At 33.5% G+C, this 17,067-nt stretch overlaps 1 protein-coding gene and 2 long non-coding RNA genes across 8 annotated transcripts; 2 read left to right on the top strand and 1 right to left on the bottom strand.

Moving 5' to 3' along the window:
* Positions 1 to 4,308: 4,308 nt before the first annotated feature.
* Positions 4,309 to 10,153, top strand: LOC134279529 (uncharacterized). Of its 5 annotated transcripts, none has more exons than XR_009994668.1 (6): positions 4,309 to 4,695; positions 6,588 to 6,758; positions 6,994 to 7,135; positions 7,489 to 7,644; positions 9,501 to 9,747; positions 10,065 to 10,153. It is a non-coding gene; the product is annotated as an uncharacterized LOC134279529 (long non-coding RNA). The 5 variants fall into 5 exon arrangements; XR_009994665.1 differs by having other exon boundaries at positions 4,317 to 4,695; positions 7,536 to 7,644; XR_009994664.1 differs by having other exon boundaries at positions 4,334 to 4,695; positions 7,540 to 7,644.
* Positions 10,154 to 10,169: 16 nt separating this feature from the next.
* On the top strand, positions 10,170 to 12,564 carry LOC134279528 (uncharacterized). Its single transcript, XR_009994663.1, has 3 exons — positions 10,170 to 10,221; positions 11,639 to 11,837; positions 12,020 to 12,564. It is a non-coding gene; the product is annotated as an uncharacterized LOC134279528 (long non-coding RNA).
* LOC134279527 (uncharacterized) lies at positions 12,464 to 16,315 on the bottom strand. 2 transcript variants are annotated; one of them, XM_062761937.1, is made up of 7 exons: positions 16,157 to 16,315; positions 15,668 to 15,811; positions 15,410 to 15,503; positions 15,126 to 15,293; positions 14,887 to 14,984; positions 14,171 to 14,317; positions 12,464 to 13,440 (listed from the first exon to the last, which is right to left on the bottom strand). In XM_062761937.1, the coding sequence occupies exons 2-7, from the start codon at positions 15,697 to 15,699 to the stop codon at positions 13,419 to 13,421; spliced, it is 561 nt and encodes a 186-aa protein (XP_062617921.1). In that variant the 5' UTR covers positions 15,700 to 15,811; positions 16,157 to 16,315; the 3' UTR covers positions 12,464 to 13,418. The 2 variants fall into 2 exon arrangements, 1 of the variants encoding a protein (XP_062617921.1); XR_009994662.1 differs by lacking the exon at positions 14,887 to 14,984.
* Between the last annotated feature and the right edge of the window lie 752 nt (positions 16,316 to 17,067).

Raw genomic sequence — 17,067 nt, 5'->3', positions numbered from 1 at the left:
ACGGAAATCTGTAGGGCAAAAGCAGCTTCAAGTTTAGAATTTGGTCTGCTCCTATTTTGCATCGTTTTTTTTTTTTTTTGGGGGGGGGGGCATTTAATTATTGATTATTATTTTGGTTATTTGATACCAAGGGCAGGATATGGAAAAATGTATTTTTTGTAAACATTAAATAAACAGTAAATTATCAGTAGTGCCCCCACTCCACAGGAATCTCTGACCCCGGGGATACACATTTCACAATTTACGAAAAGGCACCCTTGCTCATCATAAATGTTTGATTAATGCCAAGGAGTAGATTTTCAAGCACTTTTTCTGTATATAACCCTTGTATAATCATTAACCCCCTCCCTCCTCTATATCTCTCTGTGGTACTCCAGACCCAGATGCTTTGAAATTCACAATTCTGAAAGAAAGACCTTGCTCATCATAACTATGTAGGTAGTTCATTTGCTTAATACTCAGGAACAGAGGAGATGTTTTTTCCAAGACATGTTGGTTTTCACTATATATATAATTAACAGAGCTCCACCGTAACAAAAGAACAAGAGACCCAGGGGCCACTGGTTTGTTTTGGACAAGTTTAGTCGTTTCTTGGCGATTCATAGTCGTATGGGCTGTTAATTAATAATTGCCTTCCGATAAAATCCGATACTTCTTGTTTACGTGTAGTGTCAAATTTTCTTTTCTAGGTGATAAAATCGACTGTTTCTCTTCCAAACATAATTCCTTGCATTTTAGAACTACCCATGGTTGTAACAATCCAAAAGTAACTAATACATACAACTGTGGACAAAACACCTCATTAACCACGTGTCCTAATAAAGTTAGATATACTTAGATACATGCATGTATAGAGTAAGAGAAATACTTTCATTTGTGAAAACGATGTCTAAAACAAACGCGTTACCGAATCTTAATCTTAGCGACGCTGTTTTACGAATACTTTTTACACGAAAATGTACGTCTGGCCTGCACCGTTATGCCTAGGTCACATTTAAACCGATGGTCGGGCGACCAAATTTTTCTTGTATGGTCAGCTGAAAAAATATGATCGGTCGACACAAGAATCGGGCGACATGGAGCAGTCACATTAATTCCTAGGAACACCGATGAATTGGATAATTAAGAAAAATATTTTTTTTCTTCAGAAATCGGCAATATTTTCATAAATCTTTATTTAAATAGGAAACCTTAATGTTTGCAAGGTAAAGTGGTAGAATTATGTAAGATACAATGTTAAATAGTGTGCAAAATTTTGTATATAATTACAATAAAACAACAAAAGGCGCATATCTAAGCAGCAAAAAACATCGTCGTGCTTCGTGTGTTAACATTTGAACATTTCAGCTTCTTCTCTGAAACCACTTAACCAATTTCAACCAAATTTGGTATACAGCGCTTATGGGTGAAGGGGAACAAACATTGTGAATTTTATGTTCCTTGCCCCCTTCGGCCTGAAAGGGGGGGGGGACAACTAAATTAAATGATATCTTTAAAAATTTTCTTTACTCCTGGACATCAAGCAGTCAAACTGTTGGTATGAATGTAATGAGCATTAATTTCTCTACATAAATTGTGAAATTCATGGCCCCAGGGTCAGGGGTTCTAGTGCTAGGGCGGGGCTAAAGTGAAAATGCATTAATTCTTTTAAAATCTTCTCTGCTCCTGGTACTGAATAAACTAAGTACATAGTTATGATGAGCAAGAGTGCCTCTTCCAAAATTGTGAATTTTATGGCCCCAGGGTCAGGGGTTCTGGTATGAGGGTGGGGCTCTATTGATTATGTTGTGAAAATACATTAAATCTTTCAAAAACCTTTTCTCTGCTCCTGGGTATTAAATAAACTAAGTATATTGTTATAATGAGCAAGAGTGCCTCTCCCAAAATTGCGAATTTTATGGCCCCAGGGTAAGGTGATCTGGTGATAGGGCGGGGCTTTATTGATAATATAGTAAAAATGCATTTATTCTTCAAAAATTTTTCTTCTCTACTCCTGGGTATTAAATAATTAAGTACATACTTATGATGAATAAGAGTGCCTCTTTCAAAATTGTGAAGTTTATGGCCCAGGGTTAGGGGTTCTGGTGTTATGGCGGGGCTCTCTTGATTATATAGTAAAAATGCATTTATTCTCTGAAAATCTTCTTCTCTGCTCCTGGGTATTAAATAAACTAATAACTAAGTACATTGTTATAATGAGCAAGACTGCCTCTTCCAAAATTGTGAGTTTTATGGCCCCAGGGTCGGAGATTCTGGTGTTAGGGTGGGGCTGTTGATTATATAGTGAAAATGCATTTATTCTTCAAAAATCTTCTTGTCTGCTCCTGGGTATTAAATAAACTATATAACTATATATAGTTATGATGAATAAGAGTGCTTCTTTCAAAATTGTGAATTTTATGGCCCCAGGGTTAAATTCTGGTTTTAGGGCGAGTGCCATTCAAAACGTTTCACCCGTTCAAAGGACAAATAAAATGCTCGACTTTGTTGCCTAAATTTAGCGTTTCAAAAGTATCTGTAAATTGTTTTCCTTCCCCAGGTTTTATATTGCCCGTGGTAGTTATTGCATATTGCCAGTTTAAGAGGATTGTATTAGGAAAATCTTTATGTTATTTTTTGTAAATACAGTCTAAGCATCATTCTTCAGAAAAGGTTTCTAATTCAAAATAGCAGATATAATGAATAAAACTATGGGAGAAGTTAAGTCCATTTGAGGAAGAAATAAACAATAACCTGAAGAAATAAAAAAAAATCAACTATTAAAAGGCAAGAATATACAAATATATACAGGCATGTAGTATCATTATGCATATAAAATATTTTACACTTAATTAAAAAATGTGTACCCTACTCCCCAATACTCCCTCTTTTTATATGGAATATTTATAATTTTAATCATGATTTTATACAATGTCTACACATTCACCTAACACATTTTTCAAAAATCACATATATTGAAAGACTTTTAAAGAATTAATTTTTTAAAATATATTTTGACCAACATCACAAAATTTATATAACTGGCCCAAACTGGCAGATGATGAAATAAGCAATTAAATGTTCTACTTTCCTATTTGTAAGCATTATGTGTCCAGTGGTATGGAGCCTATTAGAATAGCATATGATAAAAAAAAAGAATGTACAAATGTTATATATTTATTGATTTATCAAAAAAAAATTTTATTTCCTTCTCCTTGGTGTCTAATTTAACCTTTATTAAACATGTTCATAACTAAACCTAAACATAAAAAAATGCTGGCCTTAGCATGAAGAACCTGTTTTATACGTAGATAATTTCAGGGCCGCTGGGATCAACTGAAAACGCGTTAATTCTTTGAAAAAATAAATTAATGCTTTGAAATCTGCCCTTTGATAAGCAATGGTACATAGTTAAAATTTGTGAATTTCATGGCTTTTGGATTAAAAGATGAACCAAATACAATCGCCCCAAAGTTGTTACATGATACTCAGGTGACCTATAAGGCCCGTGGGCCTATTGATTATATATTGAAAAGTTTTAACTTTGAATCTTCTCTGCTCCCGGATATTGAATAAACGCCAACTTAGTAAATATTATAGTACATATACTTTGAAAAATTAATGACCGACATCATAAACTGATTTTTCTTTAATAAAAAAAATAGTTTATTATTAGGTATGTGTATATTTTTTTTTATTAAAGAAAAATAAGTAACGTCAGGTGCCTGTGTTTCAATCTAATTAAAATGAGATGTTCAGAATCTGCTACCGCTCTTTAGATGTGGCATGTCAAACGTTGCAATATTTGATAATCTTGTGATGTATATTCAAAATCTTGTGATGTATGTTCGAAATCTTGTGATGTATATTCAAAATCTTGTGATGTATATTCAAAATCTTGTGATGTATGTTCGAAATCTTGTGATGTATATTCAAAATCTTGTGATGTATATTCAAAATCTTGTGATGTATGTTCGAAATCTTGTGATGTATATTCAAAATCTTGTGATGTATGTTCAAAATCTTGTGATGTATATTCAATATCTTGTGATGTATATTCTTAAACTTGTGATGTATATTCTATAATCTTGTGATGTATGTTCGAAATCTTGTGATGTATATTCGAAATCTTGTGATGTATGTTTGATAATCTTGTGATGTATATTCGAAATCTTGTGATGTATGTTCGGTATCTTGTGATGTATATTCGAAATCTTGTGATGTATATTCTATAATCTTGTGATGTATGTTCGAAATCTTGTGATGTATATTCGAAATCTTGTGATGTATATTCTATAATCTTGTGATGTATATTCAATATCTTGTGATGTATGTTCAAAATCTTGTGATGTATATTCAATATCTTGTGATGTATATTCGAAATCTTGTGATGTATATTCTATAATCTTGTGATGTATGTTCGAAATCTTGTGATGTATATTCGAAATCTTGTGATGTATGTTTGATAATCTTGTGATGTATATTCGAAATCTTGTGATGTATGTTCGATAATCTTGTGATGTATATTCGAAATCTTGTGATGTGTGTTCTACAATTCAGTGATGCGTGCAATAAAATTGCATGACGCAACAGAAAAGTAAGGACAATTTTCATTGGTTAGAAATAACGAAAGTAGCCGGAGCGGTCGTAATGCACACATTGACACAACTTCGCAAGCATGAAATTGACGAATTCAACCTAAAGTCAAAATTATAGGTAATAGAAAAATTGTTTTGGTATCAAGAAGCACTAAGTCAGTCATAACGTGAAAAGTGGGAATCAAGAACATTAATTTGATTTGTTTGAAGGTACATCAAAAACAATTTAGTGGCTTATTGCTGGACTAAACAGCTAAAGGATGTTTTATCCTATTTTTACGTCCTCATATTGTAGTGATGTTGATTAATCGGTATGATTTATTCTATATTGGTGCTAGTTAGAATAATCTAACTGTGTCTCGGGACAAACTCTCACCACGCAGGGTTCGAAATTGCATGGCCCATTGCAGCTGCATTGACCGTAGCCCTAGTCCAGGGACGACTTTGCAATAAATAAATAAATAAATAACACGACAAATTTTTAGGAGAAGGGGAATGTCTGGAAAAGATTAATTGCTATGCATCATTGAATATTGTCATTCACAAATTTGTCCAATTATTTTTATAGTAAATGTATTGAGCCGGGCTCATTTACAGGATAATGAACAAGGACTGTGGTGACAGTTTAAAATCACGTTCAGACGTTTAGAGAATATGTAATACACACAAAAATATCTCAATGGCATGTATAATATTAAATAGTTTTAAAAATAAAATAAAATATAGCTAGAAATTAACAGCGAAAAATATTTATCACGTATTGTGTCGGGGTAATCCGGCTTTATATACAAACAGAAGTAAATAAACACCGATGCAGCAAGATTAAGGTCAAACGTCTCTGCACTGATGTGTCCTCAGCGGGGAGATTTGCATTAAGTCATTAATGATGTTCCCTGCATTTGTGTTAGCCTGATAGTACAACCTTTATTTATAGAATCAATCTAATTCAAATTAGATGTTAGATCCGCTTGCATACTCGCTACACTAACATCTAACAACATCCCGTTGAGGGTCACGTCAGAGGTCAAATTCTATCAATTAATCAAATCGCAGCTGGCAAAATCATCATATATTGTTGAAGCGAATAAATCTTGAGGCGTTCCGAATTTAACCTCTTACGTGACCCTCAATGGGATGACTTGTTAGATGTTAGTGTGGCGAGTATGCGAGCAGATCTAACATCTAATTTTAATTATATTGTTTATAGAATATGATGCAGACAGGGATACCTGGTGAAAACCTTTCGCACCCGTTGAATTATACTTTGTAAAATATTAGTCAAAGGAGCCAGGAAAAAATATTAAACAATTTAATATTATGATAAAAATATTCAATTTACTATTTCTTAAGGTGTTGAATGGATTTTGTTTTCTCAACAGCGGCTGGTGCACGTACCATACTTTTACTCGTAAACTCAATTTGGCGGTGAAGAAGCAGCATTTTCTGTTGCTCACCGTCGCAATAGCTGAGCATTGCTCTACGAGCAATGTGCCCGGCTAAAAATCATAATATTTGTAATGATATATCATATTCTAGACTTGACATACAATAAACAATGATAAGAATTATTGTTGCATATCTGCAGTGATTTTCTTTGATCTTTCTGTGGTGATAATTTATCCCATAATATCACATGTGTGATAATACTTTCCAAACATGTTTCAAAGTTTTTACACTCTTTATCATACAGTTTTAAAGAACAGTTTTATGAGCTCATAAGTATATTAAATGGTTAATTTATCAAAACCTGCATTTAAAAATTCAGAAGTCTTAAGTTAAACCAAATTGTCCAGGGTATTCTTAGTAAGGTATGTCAAAGGTCATGGTTAAGTGACTTTGTAAGGCTGGTATTTTTTCTTTAGTTTTATGGCAATCAGTGCACATGGTAAATAGCATAAAATTACCCTTAAAGGTCTTATGCAAGGAGATAGCTAATTAAAATGAACAAATGTAGTTCTATGTATGATGTATATAGAGACAATAATATTTCTTTTCTTTTTTCATTTTCAGGAACTTTACGTAGGTCTACAGTTTTAATTTTGGACTCATGCACTAGGAATATCATATCAGCAGAATTGTGCCACTGAATCAAAGGGAACTCTTTTTTTTTAGGTACGCATGATCGATGTAACTTCCTCGATGGTGTGTTGGCTGTTTGCCCATGTGTATTTCGGGGTATAGGTATGTTTAGTCTCAATTTTCTTTCTTAAAAGCCGCATAAGGGGTATATTTTTTCTGATCTCAAATTTTGTCTAAGCATTAATCTTTTTTCTCATTCATGAATTATCTGCTGAGAGTCTAGTTAATTAATTTATTTAATTAAAGCTATATAGTAACATATAGTGAAATTATTTCCTTGTGTGAGACCTAAAGAAAATCAGGTTACTCATTTTTATGACAATTTCTTTGATTTCAGGAGTAGCCTCCCCTTTTAAAGATCAAAAATGGTGATTTTACAGTGCGGCATGCAGTCTGGTCTTCAACGAAGAGTTTTGACACCTGTAATACCCATATTTCTACCATTCACCTCTGTAACCTTTGTTGAGTTCATCAGACTGGTAAGAAAAACAATATTGTTAATTGAAATAATTTTATCAAGATAAATAAAATAATTAATGAAAAAAAAATTACATGAACACTGACTCCCTCATATAAGAAAATGTCACATTTTACACATTGCAATTATACATCATTTACATATTCACATTTTCCCCATTTACACATGCAGTTGAATAGATTTAGTGCTTAATAATACATAGCAACAATTATTACACGAATCCTAAGACAATTCACAAAATACATGAATGCATTAAACTGTGAAATACAGATTTCGTACATTTAATTAAAATGCACAGCATCAGAACCCCCCCCCCCCCTTTCACAATCTTGCAACTTTCTTTTTAATTCAAAGTCACTAGGCAACACTAAAGATTTCCACTTATTGCTTTTCTGTCCAAGACAGGAAGTTGAGGAACAAAGTTGACAGGACATCCTGAACTGTCTTCGCTACCAGCTTATGAGGGAACCAGCTGCAGTGGACAAAGTATGTTACATCATAGGATAATAGGTAAGTCTCCGGAGTAGTGTTTGTAGCAATTCTCGTACTTGGTCCTGCATCGAAGATTCAGGACTATTGATATTTATCTCTGCTTGGTTTGGTTCTTCCCAGAAACATGTTACTGGTGGTGGTCCCTATATTCTTCTGGCTTTTGTGGTGAGGAATGTTTCATTTCTAGCTCTTTTCTGATCACATTTTGTCTATCTAGCTGTTTGTCTGTCTGTCTGTCCATCTGTCTGTCTGTAAACTTTTCATATTTTCGACTTCTTCTCTAGAACCCATGGACCAATTTCAACCAAACTTGCCACAAAGCATCCTTGAGTGAAGGGGATTCAAGTTTGTTCAAATAAAGGGCCACACCCTCATTCAAGGGGAGATAATTGGGAATGAATGTAAATTTGATGGTATGTTTTAAAAATCTTGTTCTCAAGAACCACTGTGCCAGGAAAAATGAAACTTATGGAGAAACATCCTCAGGTAGTGTAGATTTAAATTTGTTCAAATCATGACCACCAGGGGGAGGGCGGAGCCACAATGGCTGACCAAAGTTTAACATAAAAATATATATAGGAAAATTCTTTAAAAATCTTCTTCTCAAGAATGACAAAGCCATAATTGATCCTATTTATATGGAAGCATCCTCAGGTAGTGTCGATTCAAGTTTGTTCAAATCATAACCCCCGGGGTAGGGCGGGGCCACAATGGAAGATCAAAGTTTTACATAGAAATATAAAGGAAAAATCTTTAAAAATCTTCTTCTCAAGAACAGCAAAACCCTGATTGATCATATTTATATGGAAGCATCCTTAGGTAGTGTAGATTCAAGTTTGTTCAAATCATGTCCTCGGGGGTAGGACGGGGCCACAAAGGATGATCAAATTTTATATAGAAATATATAGGAAAATTCTTTAAAAATAACCTTCTCAAGAAAAGCAAAGCCATGATTGGTCAAGGGACTACTTTTGGATTTAAACTTTTCAATAAAAAACCAATTTTTACTTTTTCCTAGCCACAGTGCTCAGGTGAGCGATGTGGCCCATGGGCCTCTTGTTTTTTTTTTTTTAAAAAAATGATCAATCATTAAATATAAATAAATCAGTTGTTAAAAAATTTGCTTCATATTTGAAGTGCCTTAAACCGACCCTCTGATGAAAGTGACCAGTGTTTTTTGCACCTTGGAAGGTTTATTGGTAAAATATAAGAAGGAAGTTACGATTTTGGTGTTACTATTGTTGTTATTTAAGTTTGATTCGATTTTTATATTACGAGTATTATGAAACTGTTATTTTGTTACTGACCGATGGTTAATTTTAATTGTGAACAAATGTACAAAGATGAGGAGTATAATATAGTTGGCTATGTATAATGCCCAATTTTTGAACATACTATGTAATAAATATTAATAACAACCTTTGAATAATTGGAAAGACAATATTATAAATATGATAGCATTTTTGTACATGAGCATACATTTTTGAAAGGAAAAATAAATTATTCAATTGCATTAAAAAAAATATTTTGTTTCATATTCTTGCGAATTATCAGATCATTCTTCTATTATTTAAATACTCTGTCATTATGAAACCTTGTTAATAATTAAGTAAATATTAATTGTACATTTGCACCAATTTTTACATGGCATTTTCACACTAAGAATGCCACGTGCAAAATTATATACAGGAACAATTCTGAACAAATATATGCAAGTGAGTTGTAAATTTGATATGTAATGCATACATTACAAAAACCCATGACAGTGTTCACTAAAATGAAATGTATGGACTCTTATATAAATACTTGGTATATGTGATATGGATATTATGGATGATATTTTTGAGAATGACACAAGTAATGAAATTTTTCAGCATTGAATTGGATTCTTGAACCAGAGCCATGTGAACCTGGTCCACCTGTACCTCTCATTGAAGACCTGTTAACATCACCAGAGTATGTTCATTCTGATACCCCTATGGTATGGTTACAGCATGCATTATCCCTGAATCCATTAAAAGAGCTGCATTGGCAATGAAACAACCCAATGTGGTCGATTGTAAGGAAACATAGCATATCAGCTTCCAACTTTGGTGCAGTTCTCAGTTCTAAGCAAAGGCGGTAAGACGTGTGATTAAATTTTTGCGAAATAGACTTTTAAAATTACAGTCAAACTTTGTTACCTCAAACCCATTATCTCATATTTCATGGATATGTCAAAGTAATTTTGAAGTCCAAACCATTTATAAAAGACTGGGACATTTTATTCTTGATAACTCTTTATGTATTATTCTTGAATCCACGGATATTTCCAACATTTTTCTTGGTCTCATTGAGTTTGAGATAATGAGGTTCGACTGTAATGACTAGATATTTGTACATAAAGATGCAGGAAATATTATAAGATTAATAACCAAAAATCATATTTTCTTCTCCAGATTGACATTGTCACTGAAGAAACAGCTGATGTCGGCTTACAATCTGGAGTCCATCAAGGCTGTTGCATGGGGTATCACTCATGAAGATGATGCTTGAGATGATGAGATGCTTTGAGAAAGTATGAAAAGGACTTTGATGCAGCTGTAGAGCAGTCAGGTATACAGCACAAAATAACATTCATTCAACCTCTGACATGTTAACATTCAATGTGTCAAAACAAATAACAGGACTTATCCTGGTAAAAAAACAGAAATCAATTACTGAAGTCTAATTGTAAAAAAAAAACTAGAAATATGTCCATAGGACATGAATGCCCCGCCGAGGATATATTAGTAAAGCAACATGAAATTTGTACATGTATAAAATTTGATCAGTTTGGTTCAGGCAGGGCTTATAGTTAGTTGGGAATAAAAATGTAGGTCCAGCATCCAAAGCAAGTCTGGTAGTGTCCATCCCTAGATGCATCATCCATGCAAGTTTGGTTCAGGTAGGGTTTATAGTTACTTGGGAATGAAAATATAGGTCAGATCCAGCATCCGAAGCAAGTCTGGTAGTGTCCATCCCTAGCTGCATCATCCATGCAAGTTTGGTTTAGGTAGGGCTTATAGTTACTTGGGAATGAAAATGTGAGTCAGATCCAGCATCCGAAGCAAGTCTGGTAGTGTCCATCCCTAGATGCATCATCCATGCAAGTTTGGTCTAAGTAGGGCTGATAGTTCCTTAAGAATAAATCTGCTCCAAAAACTTCAACCTGGTCACTCATCTGGAAAATGTAGGTCAGATCCAGCATCCGAAGCAAGTCTGGTAGTGTCCATCCTTAGATGCATCATCCAAGCAAGTTTGGTCTAAGTAGGGCTTATAGTTCCTTAGGAATAAATCTGCTCCAAAAACTTCAACTTGGTCACTCATCTGGAAAATGTAGAACAGATCCAGCATCCGAAGCAAGTCTGGTAGTGTCCATCCTTAGATGCATCATCCAAGCAAGTTTGGTCTAAGTAGGGCTTATAGTTCCTTAAGAATGGACCTGCTCCAAAAACTTTAATTTGGTCACTCATCTGGAAAATTTAGGTCAGATCCAGCATCCGAAGCAAGTCCGATAGTGTTCATCTCTAGATGCATCATCTATGCAAGTTTGTATCAACATGTAAAGTTTGATAACACCATCTTGAATGGTATGTTTAAAACAGAGCTAAACACTATTTAAGAAAAGTCAGGTCAAGGTCAAAGGAAAGGTCAAGGTCAAAAAATGTTGATGCAGTTGCATAGCTCTCATCAATATCTATCAGCATATGAAGTTTGATGAAAATATCTTGGATAGTTTCTTTGAAACTTAGCTTTGAACAGAGCTAAACACAAAGTGGGACGGAAGGACAGAAGACAGACATGACAAACACTATATGCCCCGGCCATATTCATGGCGGGGCATAAATATTCAGTTACCAACATATTCCAGAAAATTTGCTTTTTGAAGTAGAAGGATTATGAAAGCTCTACTTAGACTTTGTTTGCATTACAAAATCAATTGTATTATGGTTTGTTTGCATTCAGTAGTATTATAATTTTTTCTGGAAAGGATATGGTTGCATGAATCCGGAGTGTTGGGAGCTTCACCTGATGGCTTCTTAGTTGTTCGACCACCAACATGCAGTGTATTTTATCAAACTCCAGAAGCCAAAGACGCCATTCCTGATATTGTAGAGGTGAAGTGTCCATATACAGCATCGTCTTCAACAGTAGCAGATGGGGCACAAAATTTGAAGGATTTTTCATAGGTAAATAACATTAAAAATCTGTATTGTCCAGTACTTTGAAATTAAAAATCTTGGTGAGTAAATGATTTCAAAACATGTATTAATTTACAAGTGCAGCTGTTCAATATGGTATGAAGATATTGAAAAAGGAGGGGATATGTACTGGTATGACACAACTTAAGTGTTTTTTGATTTTTTTTTAGATCTTAAACAAGATACCCTGTGCCTGAAAACCAGTCACCCGTACTATCATCAAATTCAAGGCCAGCTACACATATGTAACAAAACATTCTGCGACTTAATTGTGTGGACAAGAGTAGACTGCATTGTGATTAGAATAGTAAAAGACATTGAATGGACAGCAAATGTTCCAAAGCTGATAGATTTCTACATTAACATTTTCATTCCAGCACTGATGGAAAACTGAGTTCTGGTTTGAACTTCTTGACACTTAGTTTTGTACCTCTAGAATTTTCTAACAATGGAAAATGGGTAATCATGTTAAATGTGTTGAATGTTCCCAAGTCTCATAAATGTATGATATGTCACAATCCAATGAATCCATCATAAAACTTCTGGCTTATAAGACTATTTTAAATAGCAATGATGATTAATAAAATCTATGTACTACATAAAAAAAGAATATCAAAATTTAGAATCATTTTATTAATGAATTGAAGATGTTATTCTCAAAGTGAAAATGTAACATTTTTGTCTTTCTTAATAGATAAATTGTTGAAAACATGAATTTGTTGAGTTGTGCTTTAAAGGTAAATATACTTTAAACTAGAGATTTAAAATTATAAGTAAACCCTCTTCCAAATTATATTGTCAAATGAAGAATCGAATTGCCAAACATTCTTGTAATAAATCCATGCTAAACAAAAGGGATTTTCATTTTCTGAAGTACATGTATTACAACATACTAAGTACTACAAAGTTAACAAATATAACCATTGACATTGATAACAAATCAAAATTTGCTTATCCCTTGCACTTTGGTATGAATATCTTCACTGTTTAGTGTATACTGTCACACGCCAATGCAAATTTATAATAAGTACATGTATCTTTAAGTAATTTCTTTCAAAAGTGGAGCTTGCAAGTTTACAAGACAAGAACAGAGTTGAAATATTTTTGTTGAGATTGGTCTGTAAGTAGATGGTATGTGACGGAGAATCTCGTAATTCTTTATCCTCTCGTTGGCTCTTTCCACATGAATAAGTGCTTTAGCAATCTTGTAACAGTGCTGCTTCTTGTATGGTAAACTGGCCTCGTGTCGATAAAAGAGCTTTTATAATTAAGCAGACACCCTGGGGCAACTGGTCATGAATGGTGAAACCTTTGACCACCAAAATAAGGTCTCCAGCTTTGAACTTTCGTAAAACTTGGCTGTGACGTACAATAGCTACATCAGAAGTAGAACCTGGGTACAGCATGGAGCAAAATGTAAGTGCACCATTTGGAGGCACGCAAGTTACTGCTTTAAAAGTATGGCAACTTTTGTACATACTGTAGGCCATGGCCTGATTATCCATATGTGTTGGGATGTCCTGGGTTGTTTCATTTGCATCCATGGATGCTCTAGCAGAGGAAAAATCCTCAAAAGATTTTGGCAGAGACCCTGAAAAAAAGTTGGAAAAAAATTAATTTGATTATTTGTAATTGTGTAAAAAAATTGTGTTACAGTCAATCTTTCAAGAATACAATAAATTTAACTGCATTAAATTTTTGCAAGTCATTATGATAAATTTTAAAACAAACCTTTGCATTTAAGCCGACTTGGAAAACATTCTACGCTACATTCTACACTACGCCATCAGACAGCATCTTGTATAGGGAAAAGACCACTAATTATTTTCCCATAGAACTCCATACAAACCTTAGGCCCTCTCAGTACTTTACTATGACAATTTCAGAAAAATCTTTAGCATCATTTCAAACTTTGTTCTAAGCCCTAACAAAAAATACTGAAAAAAATATATGGTCCCATGGCGTTTATAGGTCAAAATTGCAGTTATTTTCAACTTATAGAGATTCGCAGTAAATAACACGCGGCATAAAAAATTAACCCCCACTCCTAAAATCTTCCCTGGCATTTCTATAGTTTCTGTAATATTCCCTCATCCCATCATTTATTTCAAAGGTCATTAATTTTACTTTAAAATGAAAACAATTAAATACCTGATTTCAGCCAATGGCGTAACGCCTACCCATTCAGTATTCGGTTTAATGTTCCATAACAAACAAAGCCATGTGTGCATCCGGGGATTTGGTGCTCTCATTCCTATACTTACATACTTACCTGTCCCAGAATTAGTCAATTGTGGTAATTTCAAAGACTATACACCTACCTGTGAACATGTATGAAATTTGAGTCCTGTGACTTCAGTGTATTGGATACTGTGACCATCTCAAATGATGACACCTTACTGCTACCAGCACAATTCAAAGGAGTGAATGACGTCTGGGCCGGTGATGATATTTGGATATATTGGTGACTGTAATAAATAAAATATTTGTACAATGAATTGTTTTTGTGCTTTGATGTTAATAAAGTGATATTAAGTCAAAATTGAGTCAATAATTTCATAAGGGTGGATTCTACCCAGAATTAGGTAAAAAGCTCCAAAATTGGATAAATCATAGTTAATTAAGCAAAATTCAAAGGTTTTAAAAAGACTGATATAGAATTTTTTTATGCTTATGCAAAGTATATTTTTTAAGACTCTGATATACTAATTGATTCTTATCTAATCCCTCCTATTGCTTAAGTATGTACAAAAAAGTTTCCCCACCCCCCAGTGAAAAACACTTAAAGAAATAGCAGGTGCCCCCTTTTATTTTTGTTTACAATTAATTTAGACAAGTTTAAATCAATCCTTTTGATAACAAATCAAAGTTCAATGTCTGTAGTCTTATACATTACAATCAGAAGCTACTTTTTGAATTTTATTCTAAGAAAAGGAGAATTTAAATAATTTTTTTTAAAAATTAAAGAAAAGCAAAAACTGAACCCAAAATGTACTTTACAATAAGAGGCTGGAAAGTTAATAAATAAAATTTTTACCTGCAATGTACAGAAAACTGTCCGACAAAATACGTCGGGTGGGTAGGGAGTCTCCATTTTCTTCTTATATAGAGAAAATGCCCCTGCTGATCAGAGACCTAAACTCCCAAATAATAACAAAATATGTTAACATAACAGTCAATCTAAGATGTTCATCCCTCAATGGCAACAAGTTTTCATTACAGTAACTGAAATTGTTAGGAAATAGGAAATCACAATTGGAATTCCTTTAAATGTACCTTCTCTTCGTTGTATTTAATATCGTGGATTGATATTGGCTTCCTTTTACTAGACTCTATTTTTAGGGCAAGCAATTCCTTTTCCAGTTGTATTTCTGTTGAGAGGCGCTGCATTTCTTGAGTACAGTTAAATGTGCAGGATGCTGAGTAGTTGTGCTCTGATATCAACTGAAAATATATTGTAAATCATGTACAGTTAAAAGAACTTTATATATTATTAAAAATTATTGAAAATGTTTCAGTGTTGGTCATTTGTCATCATTGGTGTTTTAAATGAGCTTTACTTTTTCTTGATATTGACATTTTGGTGCTTGTGGAATCTGCAACTGGTCCATCTGTGAAGATGACAGGGACTCCTCACTTTTGAGTTTTTTCCTCCTTTGTAAAATAATTAAACTTGAATTATTTTTTTATTCAGTTGTAAGCTACTCTGTTTATACATGTACCCTTTTAAAGATTTTTAGTAAAATATTCTCAATTAAACTCCACCCACCCACCATCCAAAAACAAGATGTCGGTCATATTTTGAAAAATAATTTCACCTTTTTGTACATTCAGGATCAGAGAAATCCATGGCCTTTCCTTCATTCCATGCAAAATATGCAGGGTCCCCCTCCTTCTTACCATCCTTAAAGTGGCAGGAGCAGATGCGATCATTCTGATCTCCTGGTTGGCGATCAGCTCATCTAAAAATATACATTATACAAAGACTGAGTGAAGGAGAATTAAAAAGCAAAACATGTTCATTTAGCATGTTATTATCAAATAGCCTGAATGACTTATTTTTTCATTATTTTTTTTTTTAAATGTTACATTTACTTGCAAGTACAAGATAACCATGTGCATAACATTAACTAATCCGAGATTCCTCTGACTCTAACCCCCGCTTTTATCAATAATTTGTCAATACATCTACGTTTACTGAGTTTTTTCCCTAGCAGGCCGAAATATCTCCATCATGTCACCAGGAACAACACTCGTGCATCTCGTAATTAGTGCTGCAATAAACAAACTTATGTGTTTTTTCTCACCTGCATGGTTTTCCCGACGCTTCAGCTACTTTCGTTATTTCTAACCAATGAAAATTGTCCTTACTTTTCTGTTGCGTCATGCAATTTTATTGCACGCATCACTGAATTGTAGAACACACATCACAAGATTTCGAATATACATCACAAGATTATCGAACATGCATCACAAGATTTCGAATATACATCACAAGATTATCAAACATACATCACAAGATTTCGAATATACATCACAAGATTTCGAACATACATCACAAGATTATAGAATATACATCACAAGATTTCGAATATACATCACAAGATATTGAATATACATCACAAGATTTTGAACATACATCACAAAATATTGAATATACATCACAAGATTATAGAATATACATCACAAGATTTCGAATATACATCACAAGATTTCGAACATACATCACAAGATTATAGAATATACATCACAAGATATCGAACATACATCACAAGATTTCGAATATACATCACAAGATTATCAAACATACATCACAAGATTTCGAATATACATCACAAGATTTCGAACATACATCACAAGATTATAGAATATACATCACAAGTTTAAGAATATACATCACAAGATATTGAATATACATCACAAGATTTTGAACATACATCACAAGATTTTGAATATACATCACAAGATTTCGAACATACATCACAAGATTTTGAATATACATCACAAGATTTTGAATATACATCACAAGATTTCGAACATACATCACAAGATTTTGAATATACATCACAAGATTTTGAATATACATCACAAGATTTCGAACATACATCACAAGATTTTGAATATACATCACAAGATTATCGAATATTGCAACGTTTGACATGCCATACTCCTCCTACAGTTTTGGTCTGATTTTAATATAACTTGGCACACAAGTAGA

The sequence above is a fragment of the Saccostrea cucullata genome, unplaced genomic scaffold, assembly GCF_032062105.1.
Source record: "Saccostrea cucullata isolate Sc308-1 unplaced genomic scaffold, CSIRO_AGI_Scuc_v1 ctg6593, whole genome shotgun sequence".
Lineage (NCBI taxonomy): Eukaryota > Metazoa > Mollusca > Bivalvia > Ostreida > Ostreidae > Saccostrea > Saccostrea cuccullata.
The sequence above is the reverse complement of the archived record's forward strand: the minus strand, read 5'-3'. Positions and strand labels throughout refer to the sequence as shown.